The sequence below is a fragment of the Balaenoptera musculus genome, chromosome 1, assembly GCF_009873245.2.
Source record: "Balaenoptera musculus isolate JJ_BM4_2016_0621 chromosome 1, mBalMus1.pri.v3, whole genome shotgun sequence".
NCBI lineage: Eukaryota > Metazoa > Chordata > Mammalia > Artiodactyla > Balaenopteridae > Balaenoptera > Balaenoptera musculus.
The window spans coordinates 156,550,453-156,573,441 of NC_045785.1; the positions used below are offsets into that span (position 1 = coordinate 156,550,453).

General features: G+C 37.9%; 1 protein-coding gene across 8 annotated transcripts in view; it reads left to right on the forward strand.

The window, feature by feature from the left end:
- SDCCAG8 (SHH signaling and ciliogenesis regulator SDCCAG8) overlaps window positions 1–22,989 on the forward strand; it is a 268,342-nt gene that overhangs the window by 18,471 nt on the left and 226,882 nt on the right. For 7 of the 8 annotated variants that reach the window (XM_036863025.1, XM_036863052.1, XM_036863043.1 and 4 more), the window contains one exon: window positions 6,355–6,468. In XM_036863025.1, coding sequence (XP_036718920.1) covers window positions 6,355–6,468 — 114 coding nt within the window. Of the gene's footprint in view, window positions 1–6,086; window positions 6,122–6,354; window positions 6,469–22,989 lie in introns of those variants that run through there. The other variant, XM_036863062.1, reaches the window with a different exon arrangement.

A 22,989-nucleotide genomic window follows, 5' to 3' on the forward strand; every position in this document is an offset into this window, starting at 1 on the left:
TTTTCCTATGTTTTCCTCTAAGAGTTTTATAGTGTGCGGTCTTACATTTAGGTCTTTAATCCATTGTGAGTTTATTTTTGTGTATGGTGTTAGGGAGTGTTCTAATTTCATTCTTTTACATGTAGCTGTCCAGTTTTCCAAGCACCACTTATTGAAGAGGCTGTCTTTTCTCCATTGTATATCCTTGTCTCCTTTGTCATAGATTAGGTGACCATAGGTGCATAGGTTTATCTCTGGGCTTTCTATCCTGTTCCATTGATCTATATTTCTGTTTTTGTGCCAGTACCATATTGTCTTGATTACTGTAGCTTTGTAGTGTAGTCTGAAATCAGGGAGTCTGATTCCTCCAGCTACGTTTTTTTCCCTTCAAGATTGCTTTAGCTATTTGGGGTCTTTGGTGTCTCCATACAAATTTTAAGATTTTTTGTTCTAGTTCTGTAAAAAAATGCCATTGCTAATTTGATAGGGATTGCATTGAATCTGTAAATTGCTTTGGGTAGTATAGTCATTTTCACAATGTTGATTCTTCCAATCGAAGAACATGGTATATCTCTCCATCTGTTTGTATCATCTTTAATTTCTTTCAGCAGTGTCTTATAGTTTTCTGCATACAGGTCTTTTGTCTCCTTAGGTAGGTTTATTCCTAGGTATTTTATTCTTTTTGTTGCAATGGTGAATGCAATTGTTTCCTTAATTCTCTTTCTGATCTTTCGTTGTTAGTGTGTAGAAATGCAAGAGATCTGTGCATTAATTTTGTATCCTGCAACTTTACCAAATTCACTGATTAGCTCTAGTAGTTTTCTGGTGGTATTTTTAGGATTATCTATGTATAGTATCGTGTCATCTGCAAACACTGACAGTTTTACTTCTTCTTTTCCAATTTGTATTCCTTTTATTTCTTTTTATTCTCTGATTGCCATGGCTAGGACTTCCAAAACTATCTTAAATAATAGTGGCAAGAGTGGACATCCTTGTCTTTTTTTTTTTTTTTTTAAACATCTTTTTTGAAGTATAATTGCCTTACAATGGTGTGTTAGCTTCTGCTTTATAACAAAGTGAATCAGTTATACATATACAATATGTTCCCATTTCTCTTCCCTCTTGCATCTCCCTCCCTCCCACCCTCCCCATCCCACCCCTCTAGGTGGTCACAAAGCACCGAGCTGATCTCCCTGTGCTATGCGGCTGCTTCCCACTAGTTATCTATTTTACATTTGGTAGTGTATATATGTCCATGACACTCTCTTACCCTGTCACATCTCACTCCACCCCCTCCCCATATCCTCAAGTCCATTCTCTAGTAGGTCTGTGTCTTTATTCCCATCTTGCCACTAGGTTCTTCATGGCCTTTTTTTTTTTTTCCTTAGATTCCATATATATGTGTTAGCATACTGTATTTGTTTTTCTCTTTCTGACTTACTTCACTCTGTATGACAGACTCTAACTCCATCCATCTCATTACAAATACCTCCATTTCATTTCTTTTTATGGCTGAGTAATATTCCATTGTATATATGTGCCACATCTTCGTTATCCATTCATCTGTCGATGGACATTTAGGTTGCTTCCATGTCCTGGCTATTGTAAATAGAGCTGCAATGAACATTTTGGTACATGACTCTTTTTGACCTATGGTTTTCTCAGGGTATATGCCCAGTAGTGGGATTGCTGGGTCGTATGGTAGTTCTATTTGTAGTTTTTTAAGGAACCTCCATACTGTTCTCCATAGTGGCTGTATCAATTTACATTCCCACCAACAGTGCAAGAGTGTTCCCTTTCCTCCACACCCTCTCCAGCATTTATTGTTTCTAGATTTTTTGATGATGGCCATTCTGACCGGTGTGAGATGATATCTCATTGTAGTTTTGATTTGCATTTCTCTAATGATTAATGATGTTGAGCATTCTTTCATGTGTCTGTAGGCCATCTGTATATCTTCTTTGGAGAGATGTCTATTTAGGTCTTCTGCCCATTTTTGGATTGGGTTGTTCGTTTTTTTGTTATTGAGCTGCATGAGCTGACATCCTTGTCTTGTTCCTGATCTTAGAGGAAATGCTTTCAGTTTTTCACCATTGAGAATGATGTTTGCTGTGGGTTTGTTGTATATGGCCTTTATTATGTTGAGGTAGGTTCCCTCTATGCCCATTTTCTGGAGAGTTTTTATCATAAATGGGTGTTGAATTTTGTCATAAGCTTTTTCTGCATCTACTGAGATGATCATATGGTTTTTATTCTTCAGTTTGTTAATATCATGTATCACATTGATTTGCATATATTGAAGAATCCTTGCATCCCTGGTATAAATCCCACTTGATCGTGGTGTATGATCCTTTTAATGTGTTGTTGGATTCTGTTTGCTAGTATTTTGTTGAGGATTTTTGCATCTATGTTCATCAGTGATATTGGTCTGTAATTTTCTTTTTTTGTAGTATCTTTGTCTGGTTTTGGTATCAGAGAGATGGTGGCCTTGTAGAATGAGTTTGGGAGTGTTCCTTCCTCTGCAATTTCGTGGAAGAGTTTGAGAAGGATGGGTGTTAGCTCTTCTCTAAATATATGATAGAATTTACCTGTGAAGCCATCTGGTCCTGGGCTTTTGTTTGTTGGAAGATTTTTAATCACAATTTCAATTTCATTACTTGTGATTGGTCTGTTCATATTTTCTATTTCTTCCTGGTTCAGTTTCAGAAGGTTGTGCTTTTCTAAGAATTTGTCCATTTCTTCCAGGTTGTCCATTTTATTAGCATACAGTTGCTTGTACTAGTCTCTGATGATGCTTTGTATTTCTGCGGTGTCTGTTGTAACTTCTTTTTCGTTTCTAATTTTATTGATTTGAGTCTTCTCCCTCTTTTTCTTGATGAGTCTGGCTAAAGATTTATCAATTTTGTTTATCTTCTCATAGAATCAGCTATTAGTTTTATTGATCTTTGCTATTGTTTTCTTTGTTTCTATTTTATTTATTTGTGCTCTGATCTTTATGATTTTTTTCCTTCTACTAACTTTGGGTTTTGTTTGTTCTTCTTTCTCTAGTTCCTTTAGGTGTAAGGTTAGATTGTTTATTTGAGATTTTTCTTGTTTCTTGAGGTAAGATTGTATTGCTATAAACTTCCCTCTTAGAACTGCTTTTGCTGCATCCCGTCAGTTTTGGATCATCATGTTTTCATTGTCATGTATCTGTAGGTGTTTTTTAACTTCATTTTTGATTTCTTCAGTGATCTCTTGGTTATTTAGTAACATATGGTTTAGCCTCCATATGTTTGTGTTTTTTTTTGTTTTTTTCCCTGTAATTTATTTCTAATCTCATAGCTTTGTGGTCGGAAAAGATGCTTGATATGATTTCAGTTTTCTTAAATTTACCAAGGCTTGATTTGTGACCCAAGATGTGATCTATCCTGGACAATGTTCCATATGCACTTGAGAATAAAGTGTATACTGTTGTTTTTGGATGGAATGTCCTATAAATATCAATTAAATCTAACTGGTCTATTGTGTCATTTAAAGCTTGTGTTTCCTTATTAATTTTTTGTCTGGATTATTTGTCCATTGGTGTAAGTGAGATGTTAAAGTCCCCCAATATTATTGTGTTACTGTGAATTACCTCTTTTATAGCTGTTAGCATTTGACTTATGTTTTGAGGTGCTTCTATGTTGGATGCATATATATTTATAATTGTTATATCTTCTTCTTGGATTGATCCCTTGATCATTATATAGTGTCCTTTCTTGTCTCTTGTAACATTCTTCATTTTAAAGTCTTTTGATCTCATACAAGTATGGCTACTCCAGCTTTCTTTTGATTTCCATTTGCATGGAATATCTTTTTCCATCCCCTCACTTTCAGTCTGTATGTGTCCCTAGGTCTGAAGTGCGTCTCTTGTAGACAGCATATATATGAGTCTTGTTTTTGTATCCATTCAGCCAATCTGTGGGTTTTGGTTGGAGCATTTAATCCACTCACATTTAAGGTAATTATTGATATGTATGTTCATATTGCTATTTTCTTAATCGTTTTGGGTTTGTTTTGGTAGGTCCTTTTCTTCTCTTATGTTTCCCTCTTAGAGAAGTTCCTTTAGCATTTGTTGTAGAGCTGATCTGGTGGTGCTGAATTCTCTTAGCTTTTGCTTGTCTGTAAAGCTTTTGATTTCTCCATCGAATCTGAGTGAGATCCTTGCCAGGTAGAGTAACCTTGGTTGTAGTTTCTTCCCTTTAATCACTTTAAATATATCTTGCCACTCCTTTCTGGCTTGTAGAGTTTCTGTTGAGAAATCAGCTGTTAACCTTATGGGAGTTCCCTTGTATGTTTTTTTTTTCTTTTTTTGTTGGTTTTTTTGGCTGCATTGGGTCTTCATTGCTGCACACGGGCTTTCTGTAGTTGCGTTCAGCAGGGGCTACTCTTCGTTGTGCATGGGCTTCTCCTTGTGGTGGCTTCTGTTGTTGTGGAGCACAGGCTCTAGGCATGTGGGCTTCAGTAGTTGTAGCATGAGGGCTCAGTAGTTGTGGCTTGAGGGCTTTAGAGTGCAGGCTCAGTAGTTGTGGTGCACGGGCTTAGTTGCTCTGCAGCATGTTGGATCTGCCCAGACCAGGGCTTGAACCCATGTCGCCTGAATTAGCAGGCAGATTCTTAACCACTGTGCCACCAGGGAAGCCCCCCTTGTATGTTATTTGTCGTTTTTCCCTTTTTGCTTTTAATAATTTTTGTTTGTCTTTAATTTTTGTCAATTTGGTTACTGTGTGTCTCAGTGTGTTTCTCCTTGTGTTTATCCTGCCTGGGACTCTCTGCACTTGCAGGACCTGGGTGGCTGTTTCCTTTTCCATGTTAGAGAAGTTTTCAACTATAATCTCTTCAAATATTTTCTCAGGTCCTTTCTCTCTCTCTTCTCCTCTGGAACCCCTATAACACAAATGTTGGTGCATTTAATGTTGTCCCAGAGGTCTCTTAGGCTGTCTTCATTTCTTTTTATTCTTTTTTCTTTATTCTGTTCCACGGCAGTGAATTCCATCATTGTCTTCCAGGTCACTTATCTGTTCTTCTGTCTCAGTTATCCTTCTATTGATTCCTTCTAGTGTGTTTTTCATTTCAGTTATTGTATTGTTCATCTCTGTTTTTTGTTGTTTAATTCTTCTAGATGTTTGTCCTTTAATTCTTATAGGTCTTTGTTAAACATTTCTTGCATCTTCTTGATCTTTGCCTCCATTCTTTTTCTGATGTCCTGAATCACCTTCACTATGATTATTCTGAATTCTTTTTCTGGAAGGTTGCCTATTTCCAGTTCATTTGGTTGTTTTTCTGGGGTTTTATCTTGTTCCTTCATCTGGTACATAATCCTCTGCCTTTTCATTTTGTCTATCTGTGAATGTGGTTTTCGTTCCACAGGCTGCAGGATTGTAGTCCTTCTTGCTTCTGCTGTCTGCCCTCTGGTGGATGAGTCTATCTAAGAGGCTTGTGCAGGCTTCCTGATGGGAGAGACTGGTGGTGGGTGGAACTGGGTGTTGCTCTGGTGGGCAGAGCTCAGTAAAACTTTAATCCACTTGTCTGCTGATGGGTGGGGCTGAGTTCCCTCCCTGTTGGTTGTTTGGCCTGAGGTGACTCAGCAGTGGAGGCTACAGGCTCTTTGGTGGGGCTAATGGCAGACTCCGGGAGGGCTCATGCCAAGGAGTACTTCCCAGAACTTCTGCTGCCAATGTCCTTGTCCCTTCAGTGAGCCACAGCCACCCCCGCCTCTGCAGGAGACCCTCCAACACTAGCAGGTAGGTCTGGTTCAGTCTCCTGTGGGGTCACTGCTCCTTCCCCCTGGGTCCTGATGTGCACACTACTTTGTGTGTGCCCTCCAAGAGTGTATTCTCTGTTTCCCCCAGTCCTGTCGAAGTCCTGCAATCAAATCCTGCTAGCCTTGAAAGTCTGATTCTCTGGGAATTCCTCCTCCCATTGCTGGAACCCCAGGTTGGGAAGCCTGACATGGGGCTCAGAACCTTCACTCCAGTGGATGGACTTCTGTGGTGTAATTGTTCTCCAGTTTGTGAGTCACCCACCCACGGTTATGGGATTTGATTTTATTGTGATTGCGCCCCTCCTACTGTCTCATTGCAGCTTCTCCTTTGTCTTTGGATGTGGGGTATCTTTTTTGGTGAGTTCCAGTGTCTTCCTTTTGATGATTTTTCAGCAGTTAGTTGTGATTCCAGTGCTCTTGCAAGAGAAAGTGAGCGCACGCCCTTCTACTCTGCCATCTTGAAGCAATCTCCCTAGTGTGTGTTTATACTATGTTTATATGACATCAGTGCTAAATTGAGTGTGAAGATGGTATTAACTGATTCTTTGCTAAATCCAAACATGCTTCATTTGTTTTTGTTTTTGCCTTAGAAATCATCAGAATATGAGGAAACCGATATGCCTGCTCTACAGGATCTTGTTCCCATCATCAGTGACCAGTCTCAATACATTCATCATTTAGAGGCAGAAGTCAAGTTCTGCAAGGTAAGTTTCTCATTAAAAATTTAAGCCAACCTAAATTAAAGTTGATATTAATAATGCCTTGTAGGAAAATTTGCTATTATTAGTCATGTTTATAGCAATACATTGACAGTTGCCATCTTTATATAACTGAAAAGACTGATGTGTAATAGGAACTTCTCAGGCTTGGGAATGATACTCCTGACTATGCCATTTCTGAATACTTAATTTCCCAGTAGTCTATAACTATGTCTAATATTTTGATAATATTTTCTCATGTTTCAGAATTTTTCCTTTCCACCCTATTTACTTTAGCCCAGCTTATGGCAAATGCTTTGGAATAGTAATACCAATCATTCTCCCACACTTACCAACCTATTGAAATTGTTGTGCAGCAAGTAGGGATTCTAAGCGGTAGATTAAATCTACCCCATGTCAGTGTAAAGGTTCTTACCTTGACTTTGAATATGGATAGCTCATGGGGGTACTGATACTTACGATCAAGAAACCAGATGTGTCACCTATGGCATGTAACACTAGATGTTACATATTGCATGACTGTATGAACTTTAGTAATGTCATTAATGCCATTGGAGCCTTTCTGCCTTCCCAAAGTATGTTAGTGTTTTAGTTTTTTGGGTTTTTTTTAATATCAGTGCATCAGATCATGTGATATTTTTATAGGAGTTACTGATATCTTTTTTATCAGTATTATATGTATTATATTTTTAACATTTGGCTACTCTTCCAAGGTATACGTCTGATAGGTAACTTAAGAAACCTTTAAACATTTAATGTCTTGAGTTTTCAAGGGAGTTTCCTGATCTTAGCATGTCGTTTTCTCTTTGTTTTTGAGGATACAATCATTATTATACAAGTATTCTTGGATTACCAGAAAAGCTGAAATAATATCCTAGGACTCATTCCATTAATAAGCTTCTGTTAATCCCTGTAATGCTGTGGGTAAAACTTAAGAGATATTGTAGGGGAAATAAAACTTTAGCTCTGCTCTCTTAGTGTCTTTGGTTGGGCCTTAAAATTAAATTGACATAAGGCAGATTAGCAGGATAAAAGGATACCCATTTATTTAATGCAGGATTTATGTGACATGGGAGCCTTCATAAGGAAGTGAAGACCCGAAGAAGTGGTGAAACCTAAATGTTTTTATACTTGGTTGAACAAAGAGAGGCAGCTGTGGAAGTGTAACTAAAATATGTGGGGAGGTAAAGAAGATGAGTTCTTTTAACAAGGTCTGTTTGTACAGATTTCTCTCAGCCTCTACTTCTTGTCTCTGGTGATAAGAATGTTTTTTTCTTCCTGGTGTAGGGAGAGCATCTTTCATGTGAGAGTTTTATTCCTGCTTTCAGGAAGAAAAGGGGAGGTCAGAACACTCTTCTTCTACCTGCTGTTTTTCACGTGCCCTTAGCTCAAGATAATTCTTCCAAAGTGACATATTAGGGGATGGCAGATTCTGCCACTCTGCAATATACATCATAATAAACTTAACATCTAGTTGAGAGCACTGTTACCTATGAGGACCACAGCAGCCCTGTAGAAGATATAGTGTAGCCGTTTATTTTGTGGTATAAACTATAATTATAATGAGAGAAGAAGGTTACTAAAAGCTAGTGTCTTTGGGGATGTTTTTATGGGAGAGAATAATCTTAAGGCATAGGATCATTAGATCAGCAGAAGGGAGATGAACGAATTTCAAAGAGAAAACAACAACAATGAAAGAATATATTCAGGATGAATATGATTTATTTATGGGGGACATGAGGCATCTATTCTAAATTCTTACAATGGAGGATATCTCTTAGAAATAATTAAAATAATGCTGAACTGATAAAATGGAGGATTACAAAACCCTTGAAACTCAGACAGAGTATAAATATGATACATTTTAACGAGTCAGATAATGAAAGTAATGTTTAAGGGCCTAGAAATCTTATTATTTTGGTTAATTAATAGACTTTATTTTTTAGATCAGTTTTAGGCTTACAGAAAAGTTGAATGGAAAGTACATAGAGTTCCCATGTACTCCCATGTACTTTATAGCTCCCCAGCAGTTTCCCCTGTTATTTACATCATGCATCAGTGTAGTACAGTTGTTTGTTACAATTGATGAGCCAGTATTATTACATTATTATTTACTAAATTCCTCAGTTTACATTAGTGTTCACTCTTTGTGTTTTATATTCTATAAGTTTTAAAAAACGTATAATGACATATACCCACCATTACAGTAGCATACAGAATAATTTCACTGCCTTAAATATCATCTGCACTCTGCTTATTTATCCCTTCCTACCTGCTAAACCCCTGGCAACCACTGATCTTTTTACTGTCTCCATAGTTTTGCCTTTTCCAGAATGTCATATAGTTGGAATCATACAGTTTTGTAGCCTTTTCAGGTTGGCTTCATTGAGTTCATAATATACATTTAAGTTTCCTTCATGTCTTTTCATGGCTTGATAGCTCATTTCTTTTTATCACTGAGTAATATTCCATTGTATGGATATAACATAGTTTGTTTATCCATTCACCCATTGAAGGAAATCTCGCTTGCTTCCAAGTTTTGGCAACTATGAATAAAGCTACTGTGAACATTTGTGTAGAGGTTTTGTGTGGGCATAAATTTTTTACTCATTTGGGTAAATACCACGAAGCACAATTGCTGGATTGCCTGGTAACAGTATGTTTAGTCTTATAAGAAACTGCCACCCTGTCTTCCACAGTGGCTGTGCCATTTTGTTTTCCTGCCAGCAAAGAATAAGAGTTCCTGATGTTCCACATCATTGCCAGGATTTGGTGTTGTCAGTGTTTTGATTTCTAGTGTGTTAAAGATATGTGATGGTATCTTGTTGTTTTAATTTCAATTCCCTGATGACATACAGTGTTGAATATTTTTTTCATATGCTTATTTTCCATTTATATACTTTCTTTGATGAGGTATCTGTTCAGGTCTTTTGCCCATTTTTTTAATTGGGTTGTTCATTTTCTTATTGTTGAGTTTCAAAAGTTCTTTATATACTTTGGATACCAGTCATTTATCACATATGTCTTTTGCAATTCTTTTCTCTCAATTTTGGCTTGTCTTTTGATTTTCTTAACAGCATCATAGAGCAGAAGTTTTTAATTTTAATCAAGTTCAACTTATCAATTTTTTTTCCATGGAATTGTGCTTTTGGTGTTATATCTAAAAATATTGTGAAACCCAAGATCATTAATATTTTCTCTTATTCTTCTTCTAGCTGTTTGATTTTTTTGTGTTCTACATTTAGATCTATGCTCCATTTTGAGTTAATATTTGTGAAGGTATAATATCTGTGTCTAGATATATTTAAATTTGTTTTTCTATGTAGATATCCATCTGTTTCAGCATCATTTTTTGAAAAGACTATCTACATTGAATTACCCTTATTCCATGTTAAAGATCAGCTAACTGTACTTGTGTAAGTCTATTTCTGGGCTCACCATTCTACGTCATTGATCTATTGGTCAGTTCTTTCACAAATACCATACTGTCTTTTTTTAAAAATTTATTTATTTTTCCTTTATTTTTGGCTGCATTGGGTCTTCTTTGCTGCACATGGGCTTTCTCTAGTTGCGGCAAGCAGGAGCTACTCTTCATTGAGGTGCACGGGCTTCTCATTGCAGTGGCTTCTCTTGTTGCAGAGCACAGGCTCTAGGCATGCAGGCTTCAGTAGTTGTAGCACACAGGCTCAGTAGTTGTGGCTCGCAAGCTGTACAGTGCAGGCTGAGTAGTTGTGGCGAACTGGCTTAGTTGCTCTGTGGCATGTGGTATCTTCCCGGATCAGGGCTCGAACCCATGTCCCCTTCATTGGCAGGTAGATTATTAACCACTGCGCCACCAGGGAAGTCCCACACTGTCTTGATTATTGGAGCTTTATAGTAAGTCTTGAGGTCTAGTAGTGTCAATCTTCCAATTTTGTTCTTTTCCTTCAATATCATGTTGGCTGTTCTGGGTCTTTTGCCTCTTTATATAAACTCTAAAATCAGTTTGTAAATATCTACAAAGTAACATGCTGGAATTTTGATTGAGATTGTATTGAAATCTATCAAGTTAGGAGGAGGTGATATTTTGACAATATTGAATCTTCCTATCCATGTACATGGAATATCTCTCCATTTATTTAGATATTCCTTGATGTCTTCATCAGAGTTTTACAGTTTTATTCTTATAGATCTTATACATATTTTGTACAGTTTATACCTGAGTATTTCATTTTTTTCAGTGTTAATGTAAATGGTATTGTGTTTTTAATTTCAAATACCAATTACTCATTACTAATATGTAAGAAAACAATTGGCTTTTGTATATTAACGTTGTAATCTGCAACCTTGCTATAATCACTTATTTTAGCAGTTTTTTTTTTGATTCTTTGAGATTTTCTTCATAGACAATAATGTCATCTGTGACAAATACAGCTGTCTTTTTAAAAAATTTCTTCTTCTATAGCTTTTATTTTCTTTTCTTGCCTTATTGTGTTACCTAGGACTTCTAACATGATGTTGAATAGAAATGATGAGAGGTGACATCATTGTCTTATTCTTGATCTTAGTAGGAAACCATCTATTGTCTCACCGTGAAGTACAATGTTAGCTGTGGGTTATCTGTAGATGTTCTTTATTAAACTGAAGATGTATTTCCTTTATTCCTAGTTCACTGAGGTTTTTACCTTGAATGGCTCCTGGATATTGTTACTTGCCTTTTTTGCATCTATTGATATGATCATATGATTTTTTTTCCTAGCTTGTTGAATTATGTTATTTGATTTTGAAATATTGAGCCAGACTTGCATAGGTAGATTAAATTCCATTTGGTCCTGTTGTATAATTCTTTTTATACATTGTGGGATTTGATTCACTAATATTTTGATGAGGATTTCTGCATCTGTATTCATGAGATATTTTGATCTGTAGTTATTCATTCCTATAGTGTCCTCACCCGGTTTGGGTAGTAGGGTAATGCTGACTTCATAGAATAAGTTAGGAAGTATTTCCTCTGGTATTTTATAGAAGATATTTTACAGAATTGGTCTCATTTGTTCCTTAAATGTTTAACAGAATTCACCAGTGAACCAATGTTGGGCCTGGTGCTTTCTGTTTTTTTTTTTTTTTTAACATCTTTATTGCAGTATAATTGCTTTACAATGGTGTGTTAGTTTCTGCTTTATAACAGAGTGAATCAGTTATACATATACATATGTTCCCATACCTCTTCCCTCTTGCATCTCCCTCCCTCCCACCCCTCGAGGTGGTCACAAAGCACAGAGCTGATCTCCCTGTGCTATGCGGTTGCTTCCCACTAGCTATCTATTTTACGTTTGGTAGTGTATATATGTCCGTGCCACTCTCTCACTTTGTCACATCTTACCCTTCCCCCTCCCCATATCCTCAAGTCCATTCTCTAGTAGGTCTGTGTCTTTATTCCCATCTTGCCACTAGGTTCTTCATGACCTTTTTTTTTTTTCCCTTAGATTCCATATATATGTGTTAGCATACTGTATTTGTTTTTCTCTTTATGACTTACTTCACTCTGTATGACAGACTCTAACTCCATCCACCTCACTACAAATAACTCCATTTCGTTTCTTTTTATGGCTGAGTAATATTCCATTGTATATATGTGCCACATCTTCTTTTTTTTTTTTTTTTTTTTAAATTTTATAGCTACTTTATTTATTTATTTATTTATTTTTGGCTGTTTTGGGTCTTCGTTTCTGTGCGAGGGCTTTCTCTAGTTGCGGCAAGTGGGGGCCACTCTTCATCGCGGTGCGGGGACCACTCTTCATCGCGGTGCGCGGGCCTTTCACTTTCGCGGCCCCTCCCATTGCGGGGCACAGGCTCCAGACGCGCAGGCTCAGTAGTTGTGGCTCACGGGCCCAGCTGCTCCGTGGCATGTGGGATCTTCCCAGACCAGGGCTCGAACCCGTGTCCCCTGCATTAGCAGGCAGATTCTCAACCACTGCGCCACCAGGGAAGCCCGTGCCACATCTTCTTTATCCATTCATCTGATGATGGACATTTAGGTTGCTTCCATGTCCTGGCTATTGCAAATAGAGCTGCAGTGAACATTTTGGTACATGACTCTTTTTGAATTATGGTTTTCTCAGGGTATATGCCCAATAGTGGGATTGCTGGGTTGTATGGTAGTTCTATTTTTAGTTTTTTAAGGAACCTCCATACTGTTCTCCATAGTGGCTGTATCAATTTACATTCCCACCAACAGTGCAAGAGTGTTCCCTTTTCTCCACACCCTCTCCAGCATTTATTGTTTCTAGATTTTTTGATGATGGCCATTCTGACTGGTGGGAGATGATATCTCATTGTAGTTTTGATTTGCATTTCTCTAATGATTAATGATGTTGAGCATTCTTTCATGTGTCTGTTGGCAATCTGTATATCTTCTTTGGAGAAATGTCTATTTAGCTCTTCTGCCCATTTTTGGATTGGGTTGTTTGTTTTTTTGTTATTGAGCTGCATGAGCTGCTTGTGAATCTTGGAGATTAATCCTTTGTCAGTTGCTTCATTTGCAAATATTTTCTCCCATTCTGAGGGTTGTCTTTTGGTCTTGTTTATGGTTTCCTCTGCGGTGCAAAAGCTTTTAAGTTTCATTAGGTCACATTTGTTTATTTTTGTTTTTATTTCCATTTCTCTAGGAGCTGGGTCAAAAAGGATCTTGCTGTGATTTATGTCATACAGTGTTCTGCCTATGTTTTCCTCTAAGAGTTTGATAGTGTCTGACCTTACATTTAGGTCTTTAATCCATTTTGAGTTTATTTTTGTGTAAGGTGTTAGGGAATGTTCTAATTTCATACTTTTACATATACCTGTCCAGGTTTCCCAGCACCACTTATTGAAGAGGCTGTCTTTCTCCACTGTATATGCTTGCCTCCTTTATCAAAGATAAAGTGACCATATGTGCATGGGTTTATCTCTGGGCTTTCTATCCTGTTCCATTGATCTATGTTTCTGTTTTTGTGCCAGTACCATACTGTCTTGATTACTGTAGCTTTGTAGTATAGTCTGAAGTCAAGGAGCCTGATTCCTCCAGCTCCATTTTTCGTTCTCAAGATTGCTTTGGCTATTCGGAGTCTTTTGTGTTTCCATACAGATTGTGAAATTTTTTGTTCTAGTTCTGTGAAAAATGCCAGTGGTAGTTTGATAGGGATTACATTGAATCTGTAGATTGCTTTGGGTAGTAGAGTCATTTTCACAATGTTGATTCTTCCAATCCAAGAACATGGTATATCTCTCCATCTATTTGTATCATCTTTAATTCCTTTCATCAGTGTCTTATAATGTTCTGCATACAGGTCTTTTGTCTCTGTAGGTAGGTTTATTCCTAGATATTTTATTCTTTTTGTTGCAATGGTAAATGGGAGTGTTTTCTTAATTTCATTTTCAGATTTCTCATCATTAGTGTATAGGAATGCAAGAGATTTCTGTGCATTAATTTTGTATCCTGCTACTTTACCAAATTCATTGATTAGCTCTAGGAGTTTTCTGGTAGCATCTTTAGGATTCTCTATGTGTAGTAGCATGTCATCTGCAAACAGTGACAGCTTTACTTCTTCTTTTCCGATTTGGATTCCTTTTATTTCTTTTTCTTCTCTGATTGCTGTGGCTAAAACTTCCCAAACTATGTTGAATAATAGTGGTGAGAGTGGGCAACCTTGTCTTGTTCCTGATCTTAGTGGAAATGGTTTCAGTTTTTCACCATTGAGAACGATGTTGGCTATGGGTTTGTCATATATGGCCTTAATTATGTTGAGGAAAGTTCCCTCTATGCCTACTCTCTGGAGGGCTTTTATCATAAAAGGGTGTTGAATTTTTCAAAAGCTTTCTCTGCATCTATTGGGATGATCATATGGTTTTTATCCTTCAATTTGTTAATATGATGTATCACGTTGATTGATTTGCGTATATTGAAGAATCCTTGCATTCCTGGAGTAAACCCCACTTGATCATGGTGTATGATCCTTTTAATGTGCTGTTGGATTCTGTTTGCTAGTATTTTGTTGAGGATTTTTGCATCTATGTTCATCAGTGATATTGGCCTGTAGTTTTCTTTCTTTGTGACATCTTTGTCTGGTTTTGGTATCAGGGTGATGGTGGCCTCGTAGAATGAGTTTGGGAGTGTTCCTCCCTCTGCTATATTTTGGAAGAGTTTGAGAAGGATAGGTGTTAGCTCTTCTCTAAATGTTTGATAGAATTTGCCTGTAAAGCCATCTGGTCCTGGGCTTTTGTTTGTTGGAAGATTTTTAATCACAGTTTCAATTTCAGTGCTTGTGATTGGTCTGTTCATATTTTCTATTTCTTCCTGGTTCAGTCTCGGCAGGTTGTGCCTTTCTAAGAATCTGTCCATTTCTTCCAGGTTGTCCATTTTCTTGGCATAGAGTTGCTTGTAGTAATCTCTCATGATCTTTTGTATTTCTGCAGTGTCAGTTGTTACTTCTCCTTTTTCATTTCTAATTCTATTGATTTGAGTCTTCTCCCTTTTTTTCTTGATGAGTCTGGCTAATGGTTTATCAATTTTGTTTATCTTCTCAAAGAACCATCTTTTAGTTTTTTTGTTCTTTGCTATTGTTTCCTTCATTTCTTTTTCATTTATTTCTGATCTGATTTTTATGACTTCTTTCCTTCTGCTAACTTTGGGGGTTTTTTGTTCTTCTTTCTCTAATTGCTTTAGGTGCAAGTTTAGGTTGTTTATTCGAGATGTTTCCTGTTTCTTGAGGGAGGCTTGTATTGCTATAAACTTCCCTCTTAGAACTGCTTTTGCTGCATCCCATAGGTTTTGGGTCGTCGTGTCTCCATTGTCATTTGTTTCTAGGTATTTTTTGATTTCCCATTTAATTTCATCAGCGATCACTTCGTTATTAAGTAGTGTATTGTGTAGCCTCCATGTGTTTGTATTTTTTACAGATCTTTTCCTGTAATTGATATCTAATCTCATAACGTTGTGGTTGGAAAAGATACTTGATACGATTTCAATTTTCTTAAATTTACCAAGGCTTGATTTGTGACCCAAGATATGATCTATCCTGGAGAATGTTCCATGAGCACTTGAGAAAAATGTGTATTCTGTTGTTTTTGGGTGGACTGTCCTATAAATATCAATTAAGTCCATCTTGTTTAATGTATCATTTAAAGCTTGTGTTTCCTTATTTATTTTCATTTTGGATGATCTGTCCATTGGTGAAAGTGGGGTGTTAAAGTCCCCTACTATGATTGTGTTACTGTTGATTTCCCCTTTTATGGCTGTTAGTATTTGCCTTATGTATTGAGGTGCTCCTATGTTGGGTGCATAAATATTTACAATTGTTATATCTTCTTGAATTGATCCCTTGATCATTATATAGTGTCCTTCTTTGTCTCTTGTAATAGTCTTTATTTTAAAGTCTATTTTTTCTGATATGAGTATTGCTACTCCAGCTTTCTTTTGATTTCCATTTGCATGTAATATCTTTTTCCATCCCCTCACTTTCAGTCTGTATGTGTCCCTAGGTCTGAAGTGGGTCTGTTGTTGACAGCATATATACGGGTCTTGTTTTTGTGTATATTCAGGCAGTCTGTGTCTTTTGGTGGGAGCATTTAATCCATTTACATTTAAGGTAATTATCGATATGTATGTTCCTATTCCCTTTTTCTTAAATGTTTTGGATTTGTTATTGTAGGTGTTTTCCTTCTCTAGTGTTTCTTGCCTAGAAAATTTCCTTTAGCATTTGTTGTAAAGCTGGTTGGTGGTGCTGAACTCTCACCTTTTGCTTGTCTGTAAAGGTTTTAATTTCTCCATCAAATCTGAAGGAGATCCTTGCTGGATAGAGTAATCTTGGTTGTAGGGTTTTCTCCTTCATCACTTTAAATATGTCATGCCACTCCCTTCTGGCTTGCAGAGTTTCTGCTGAAAGATTAGCTGTTAACCTTATGGGGATTCCCTTGTGTGTTATTTGTTGTTTTTCCCTTGCTGCTTTGAATATGTTTTCTTTATATTTAATTTTTGATAGTTTGATTAATATGTGTCTTGGCGTGTTTTTCCTTGGATTTATCCTGTGTGGGACTCTGTGTGGTTCCAGGACATAATTATTTCCATTCCCATATTAGGGAAGTTTTCAACTATAATCTTTTCAAATATTTTCTCAGTCCCTTTCTTTTTCTCTTCTTCTTCTGAGACCCCTATAATTCGAATGTTGGTGCGTTTAATGTTGTCCCAGAGGTCTCTGGGACTGTCCTCAGTTCTTTTCATTCTTTTTTCTTTATTCTGCTCTGCAGTAGTTATTTCCACTATTTTATCTTCCAGGTCACTTATCCGTTCTTCTGCCTCAGTTATTCTGCTATTGATCCCTTCTAGAGTATTTTTAATTTCATTTATTGTGTTTTTCATCATTGCTTGGTTCCTCTTTAGTTCTTCTAGGTCCTTGTTAAATGTTTCTTGCATTTTGTCTATTCTATTTCCAAGATTTTGGATCATCTTTACTATCATTATTCTGAATTCTTTTTCAGGTAGACTGCCTATTTCCTCTTCATTTGTTAGGTCTGGTGTGTTTTTACTTTCTCCTTCATCTGTTGTGTGTTTTTCTGTCTTCTCATTTTGCTTATCTTACTGTGTTTGGGGTCTCCTTTTTGCAGGCTGCAGGTTCATAGTTTCTGTTGTTTTTAGTATCTGTCCCCAGTGGCTAAGGTTGGTTCAATGGGTTGTGTAGGCTTCCTGGTGGAGGGGACTAGTGCCTGTGTTCTGGTGGATGAGGCTGGATCTTGTCTTTCTGGTGGGCAGTTCCACGTCTGCTCATGTGTTTTGGCGTGTCTGTGGCCTTATTATTATTTTAGGCAGCCTCTCTGCTAATGGATGGGGCTGTGTTCCTGTCTTGCTAGTTGTTTGGCATAGGGTGTCCAGCACTGTAGCTTGCTGGTCATTGAGTGAAGCTGGGTCTTGGTGTTGAGTTGGAGATCTCCGGGAGATTTTCATCGTTTGGTATTACGTGGAGCTGGGAGGTCTCTTGTGGACCAGTGTCCTGAAGTTGGCTCTCCCACCTCAGAGGCACAGCCCTGATGTCTGCCTGGAGCACCAAGAGCCTTTCATCCACACGGCTCAGAATAAAAGGGAGAAAAATAGAAAGAATAAAAAGAAAGAGGGTAAAATAACATAAAGTTATTAAAATAAAAAAATAAAAAATAATTATTGAAAAAAAATTTTTTTTAAGTAAAAAAAAACAAACAAACAAAAAATGGACGGGCAGAACCCTAGGACAAATGGTGAAAGCAAAGCTATACAGACAAAATCTCACACAGAAGCATACACATACACACTCACAAAAAGAGGAAAAGGGAAAAAATAATATATCTTGCTCCCAAAGTCCACCTCCTCAATTTGGGATGGTTCATTGTCTATTCAGGTATTCCACAGATGCAGGTACATCAAGTTGTTTGTGGAGCTTTAATCCTCTGCTTCTGAGGCTGCTGGGAGAAATTTCCCTTTCTCTGTTCACACAGCTCCTCGGTTTCAGCTTTGCCTTTGGACCGGCCTTTGTGTGTAGGTCGCCTGAGGGCCTCTGTTCTTCGCTCAGACGGGACGGGGTTAAAGGAGCAGCTGCTTCTGGGGCTCTGGCTCACTCAGGCCGGGGGGAGGGAAGGGTACGGTTGCGGGGCGAGCCTGCGGCGGCAGAGGCCTGCGTGACGTTGCAGCAGCCTGAGGAGCGCTGTGTGTTCTCCCGGGAAAGTTGTCCCTGCATCACGGGAGCCTGGAAGCGGCAGGCTGCACAGTCTCCCAGGAGGGGCTGTGTGGATTGTGACCTGTGCTTCCACACAGGCTTCTTGGTGGCGGCAGCAGCAGCCTTAGCGTTTCATGCCCGTCTCTGGGGTCCGCGCTGATAGCCGCAGCTCACGCCCGTCTCTGGAGCTCGTTTAGGCGGCGCTCTGAATCCTTCCTCCTCGCACACCAGGAAACAAAGAGGCAAGAAAAAGTCTCTTGCCTGTTCGGCAGCTCCAGACCTTTTCCCAGACTCCCTCCCCGTGGTGCGCTAACCCCTTCAGGCTGTGTTCACGCTGCCAACCCCAGTCCTCTCCCTGCAATCAGACCGAAGACCCGAGCCTCAGTTCCCAGCCCCCGCCCGCCCCAGTGGGTGAGCAGACAAGCCTCTCGCACTGGTGAGTGCTGGTCGGCCCCGACCCTCTGTGTGGGAATCTCTCCGCTTTGCCCTCTGCACCCCTGTGGCTGTGCTCTCCTCCGTGGCTCCGAAGCTTCCCCCCTCTGCCACCCGCAGTCTCTGCCGTGAAGGGGCTCCCTAGTGTGTGGAAACCTTTCCTCCTTTACAGCTCCCTCCCACTGGTGCAGGTTGCGTCCTTATTCTTTTGTCTCTGTTGTTTCTTTTTTCTTTTGCCCTACCCAGGTACGTGGGGAGTTTCTTGCCTTTTGGGAGGTCTGACGTCTTCTGCCAGCGTTCAGTGGGTGTTCTATAGGAGCAGTTCCACGTGTAGATGTATTTCTGATGTATTTGTGGGGAGGAAGGTGATCTCCGCGTCTTACTCTTCCGCCATCTTCCCCTCTCTCCTGATTTCTGTTTTGAAAGATTATTAATTATTTATTCAATTTCTTTAATAGATGTAGGCCTATTCAGATTAACTGTTTCTCCTTTTGCGAGTTTTGGTAGATTGTGTCTTTCAAGGGATTGGTTCATTTTCTCCAGGTTATCAAATTATGGATATACAGTTGTTCATAGTGTTCCTTTATTATTCTTTTAATGTCCATAGGATCTGTAGTGGTATCATTTTTGATATTAGTAATCTGTGTCTTCTCTCTTTTTTTCTTAGTTAGCCTGGCTAGAGTCTAATCAATTTCATTGATCATTTCAATGACCAAGCTTTTGGCTTTGTTTCTTTTCTCTGTTGATTTCCTGTTTTTAATTTCATTTATTTCTACCCTAAGTTTTGTTATCTTTTCTTCTGCTTACTGTGGATTTAATTTGGTTTTTTTTGTTGTTGTTTGTTCGTTTTAGTTTCCTGAGAGTATTGATTTGAAATCTTTATTCTTTTCTAATATTTATCCCTGATTTAGTTGCATCTCACAAATTTTGATTTGTATTTTCAATTTGTTTAGTTCAAAATATTTTCAGTTTATTTCTTGAGACTTTGTCCTTGACCCGTATATATTTAGAAGAGTGTTGTTTAACCACCACATATATTGTGAGTGTTCCAGCTGTCTTTCTGTTATTGATTTCTAGTTTAATTCCATTATGGTCTGATAACATACTTTTTGTGATTTCTGTTCTTTTTAATTTGTTAACATATGGTTTTAGGCCACAGAATATGGTATGTCTTGGTGAATGTTCTGTGTTAGCTTGAGAAGAATGTGTATTTTGTTGTTGTTGGATGAAGTAGTATATAAATGTCAATTAGATCCAGTTGATTAAGGGTGCCGTTCAGTTCAACTATGTCCATACTGATATTTTGCCAGTCTGCCAGATCTGTCAATTACTGATAGAGGGGTATTGAAATCTCCAACTGAAATAGTAGATACATCTGTTTCTCCTTACAGTTCTATCAGTTTTTGCCTTATGTATTTTGATGCTCTGTTGTTAGGCACACACACATTAGGATTATTACGACTTCTTGGAAAATTGACCTGTTTATCAATATGTCATGCCTCTTTATTATCCCTTATATTTTTTTCCTTAGTATGAAGTCTGCTTTGTCTGAAATTAATACAGCTACTCCAGCTTTCTTTTGATTTATGTTAGCATAGTATGTCTTTCTCCATCCCTTTACTTTTAAAGTATCTGTGTCTTTAGATTTTAAAGTAGGCATCTTGTAGACAACATGTACTTGGGTCTTATTTTTTCTGACAGTCTGTCTTTTCATTGGTATAGTCAGATCATGGATGTTTAATGTGATTATTGATATAGTTGGATATCTATCATACCTACCATATTTGTTACTGTTTTCTATTCATTGCCCTTGTTCTTTATTTCTTTTTTTTGTCCTCCACTAGTATTTTCTGCCATCTCTGGTTTTGAGTGACCATGTTATATGATTGCATTTTTCTCCTCTCTTAGCATATCAATTGAACTTCTTTTTTTTTTTAACTTTTATAAGTGGTTGTCCTTGAGTTTGCAGTTACAGTTACCACTAATCTAAGTCTACTTTCAATGAGCACTTCAGGTGTTGGGAAAGTTCCTTATAACAGTGTTCCCAGTTCCTCCCTCCTGACCCTTATGCATTGCTGTCATTCATTTCAATTATCCATAAGCTATGATCACTACATACACTATTGCTAATATGATACTGAACAAACTGTTACCTGATAGATCAATTAACATTAAGAAAAATAAAAGATTTTACTTTACCTCTATATATGCCTTCTCAAATGCTCTTTCTTTCTTTATGTAGATCTGAGTTTATAACTTAAATAAATTTCCTACTTTCTGAAGAACTTCTTGTAACATTTCTTGCAAGGCAGGTCTACCAGAGACAAACTTCCTAATTTTTGGTTATCTGAGAAAGTCTTTATTTTTCCCTCACTTTTGAAGGTTGGTATCACTGAATACAGAATTCTAGGTTGGTGGGGTTTTTATCTTTCAAAACTTTAAATATTCCACTGCACTCTATCCATGCTTGCATAGTTTCTGAAGAGTAGCTGATATAATTCTCATCATTGCTTCTTGATAGGTAAGGGTATTTTTTTTCTCTGACTTCTTTAAAGAATTTCTCTTTGTCTTTGATTTTCTGCAGTTTGAATATGCTATGCCTGGGTGTGGATTTTTTAGTTTTATCTTGCTCAGTGTTATCTGAGCTTCTTGGATCTGTGGTTTGGTACTTATAATTAAGTTTGGGAAATTCTCAGTCATTATTGCTTCACATATTTCTTCTCCTTTTATCATTATTCCACAATTCTTGGATATTCTCTTCTGTCTTTTTCATTCTTTTTCTTCTTTGCATTTCAGTTTGAGAAGTTTCTGTTGACGGTTCTTCAAGCTCACTGATTCTTTCCTTGGTTGTGTCCAGTCTAGGGGCTTCCCTGGTGGTCCAGTGATTAAGACTTCGTGCTTCCACTGCAGGGGGTGCAAGTTCGATCCCTGGTTGTTAACTAAGATCCTTCATGCCACGTGGCATGACCAAAAAAGTTTGTGTGCAGTCTATTAATGAGCCCATCAAAGGCAATCTTCATTTGATTTCCAACATTTTGATTTTTTTCGTAGTTTCCATTACCCATCTGTTCTTGCATGTAGACAACTTTTTCCATTTGACCCTTTAGCATGTTAATCATAATTATTTTAAACTCTCCATCTGATAATTCCAACATCTCTGCTATATCAAAGTCTGGTTCTATGCTTGCTTAGTCTCTTGCATCTGTGTTTTAAGTCTTTTAGTATGCCTTATTTTTTGTTGAATGCTGCACATGATCTACTGAGTAAAAGGAACTGATGGAAATATGCATTTAGTGTGAGGTTTTTTGTTTGTTGTAGGAGATAGACTGTGTTTACTGTTTGCTGTTAGTATAGGTGTCAGAGGCTAAAATTTCCTCTAGTGTCCTGGTTTTTGTCTCCGCTGTTGTCTTTGGGCTTCCCTCGAGAATTCTTCTTAAATACATTCTGAGATGTGCAGTTCTTTTAGTGTATTCCCTTGTTATGATATAACAGCCCTTTTGATGTGGTGGTAGGGTATGGGAGTATGGGGAGCATTTTGTAGTCCTATGATTAGGTCTCAGTCTTTTAGTGACCCTGTGCCCCTTGGCTATGTGTGCCCCTTGGCTATGTCCTTCACAAGTGTTTCTCAGTCTCCCCCTCCCCTTAAGTGAGATGGCAAGACTAGGAAGCTGGAGTTTGTTTTTTTCCCTTCCCCCAGGTCACTTAGGTTCTGAAACAAAAAAGGTTTTTTAGGCTCTGGTAAGATAGTTTCTGTTGAGGCAGGCCTGGTTAAAAAGAACAGAATGGTTTTTGTTTACTTTTCCTCTCCTACTGGAGGAAGCGGGGTGGGGGGGGTTCTCTAGTCTTTGCTGTAAGAACCTGGTAATGTCATATAAAAGTGTAGGAGACACCTCCCCCCAGAGACTGGGTCCTTCTGGAGTTTTTAACTCAAACTGGTCTGCACTAAGCTTCCAGCATTTCATCAATTACTTTATTGATATATTTTTCTACCCTGGCACTGGTCCCCCCAGAAGTTTCTGCTCTGGTAGGTTGTGGTTCTCAGGAGTGCGTGTCTGTCTTTCCATTTTGAGGGATAATAGTTTTCCCTGTGACCTTAATTCTCTGATGGATCTAAGAAGAGTGGTTGATTTTTCAGTTTGTTCAGCTTTTTTTCTTATTGTGAAGATGGGAGTGATGTCTTCCAAGCTGCTTATATGTCAGACCAACAACTGGAAGTATGCAATGTTTGTTTAATTACAGTTTTCAATTACAGCTTTTTGTTTCTGAATAAAATAATTGAATGGAATTTTCATATATTGTGCAATAGTTTTTTGCACAAGCAGTATAATAAAAACAATTGCACAATTATACTGGTAATGAAGATTAAGTTAAGTATTGT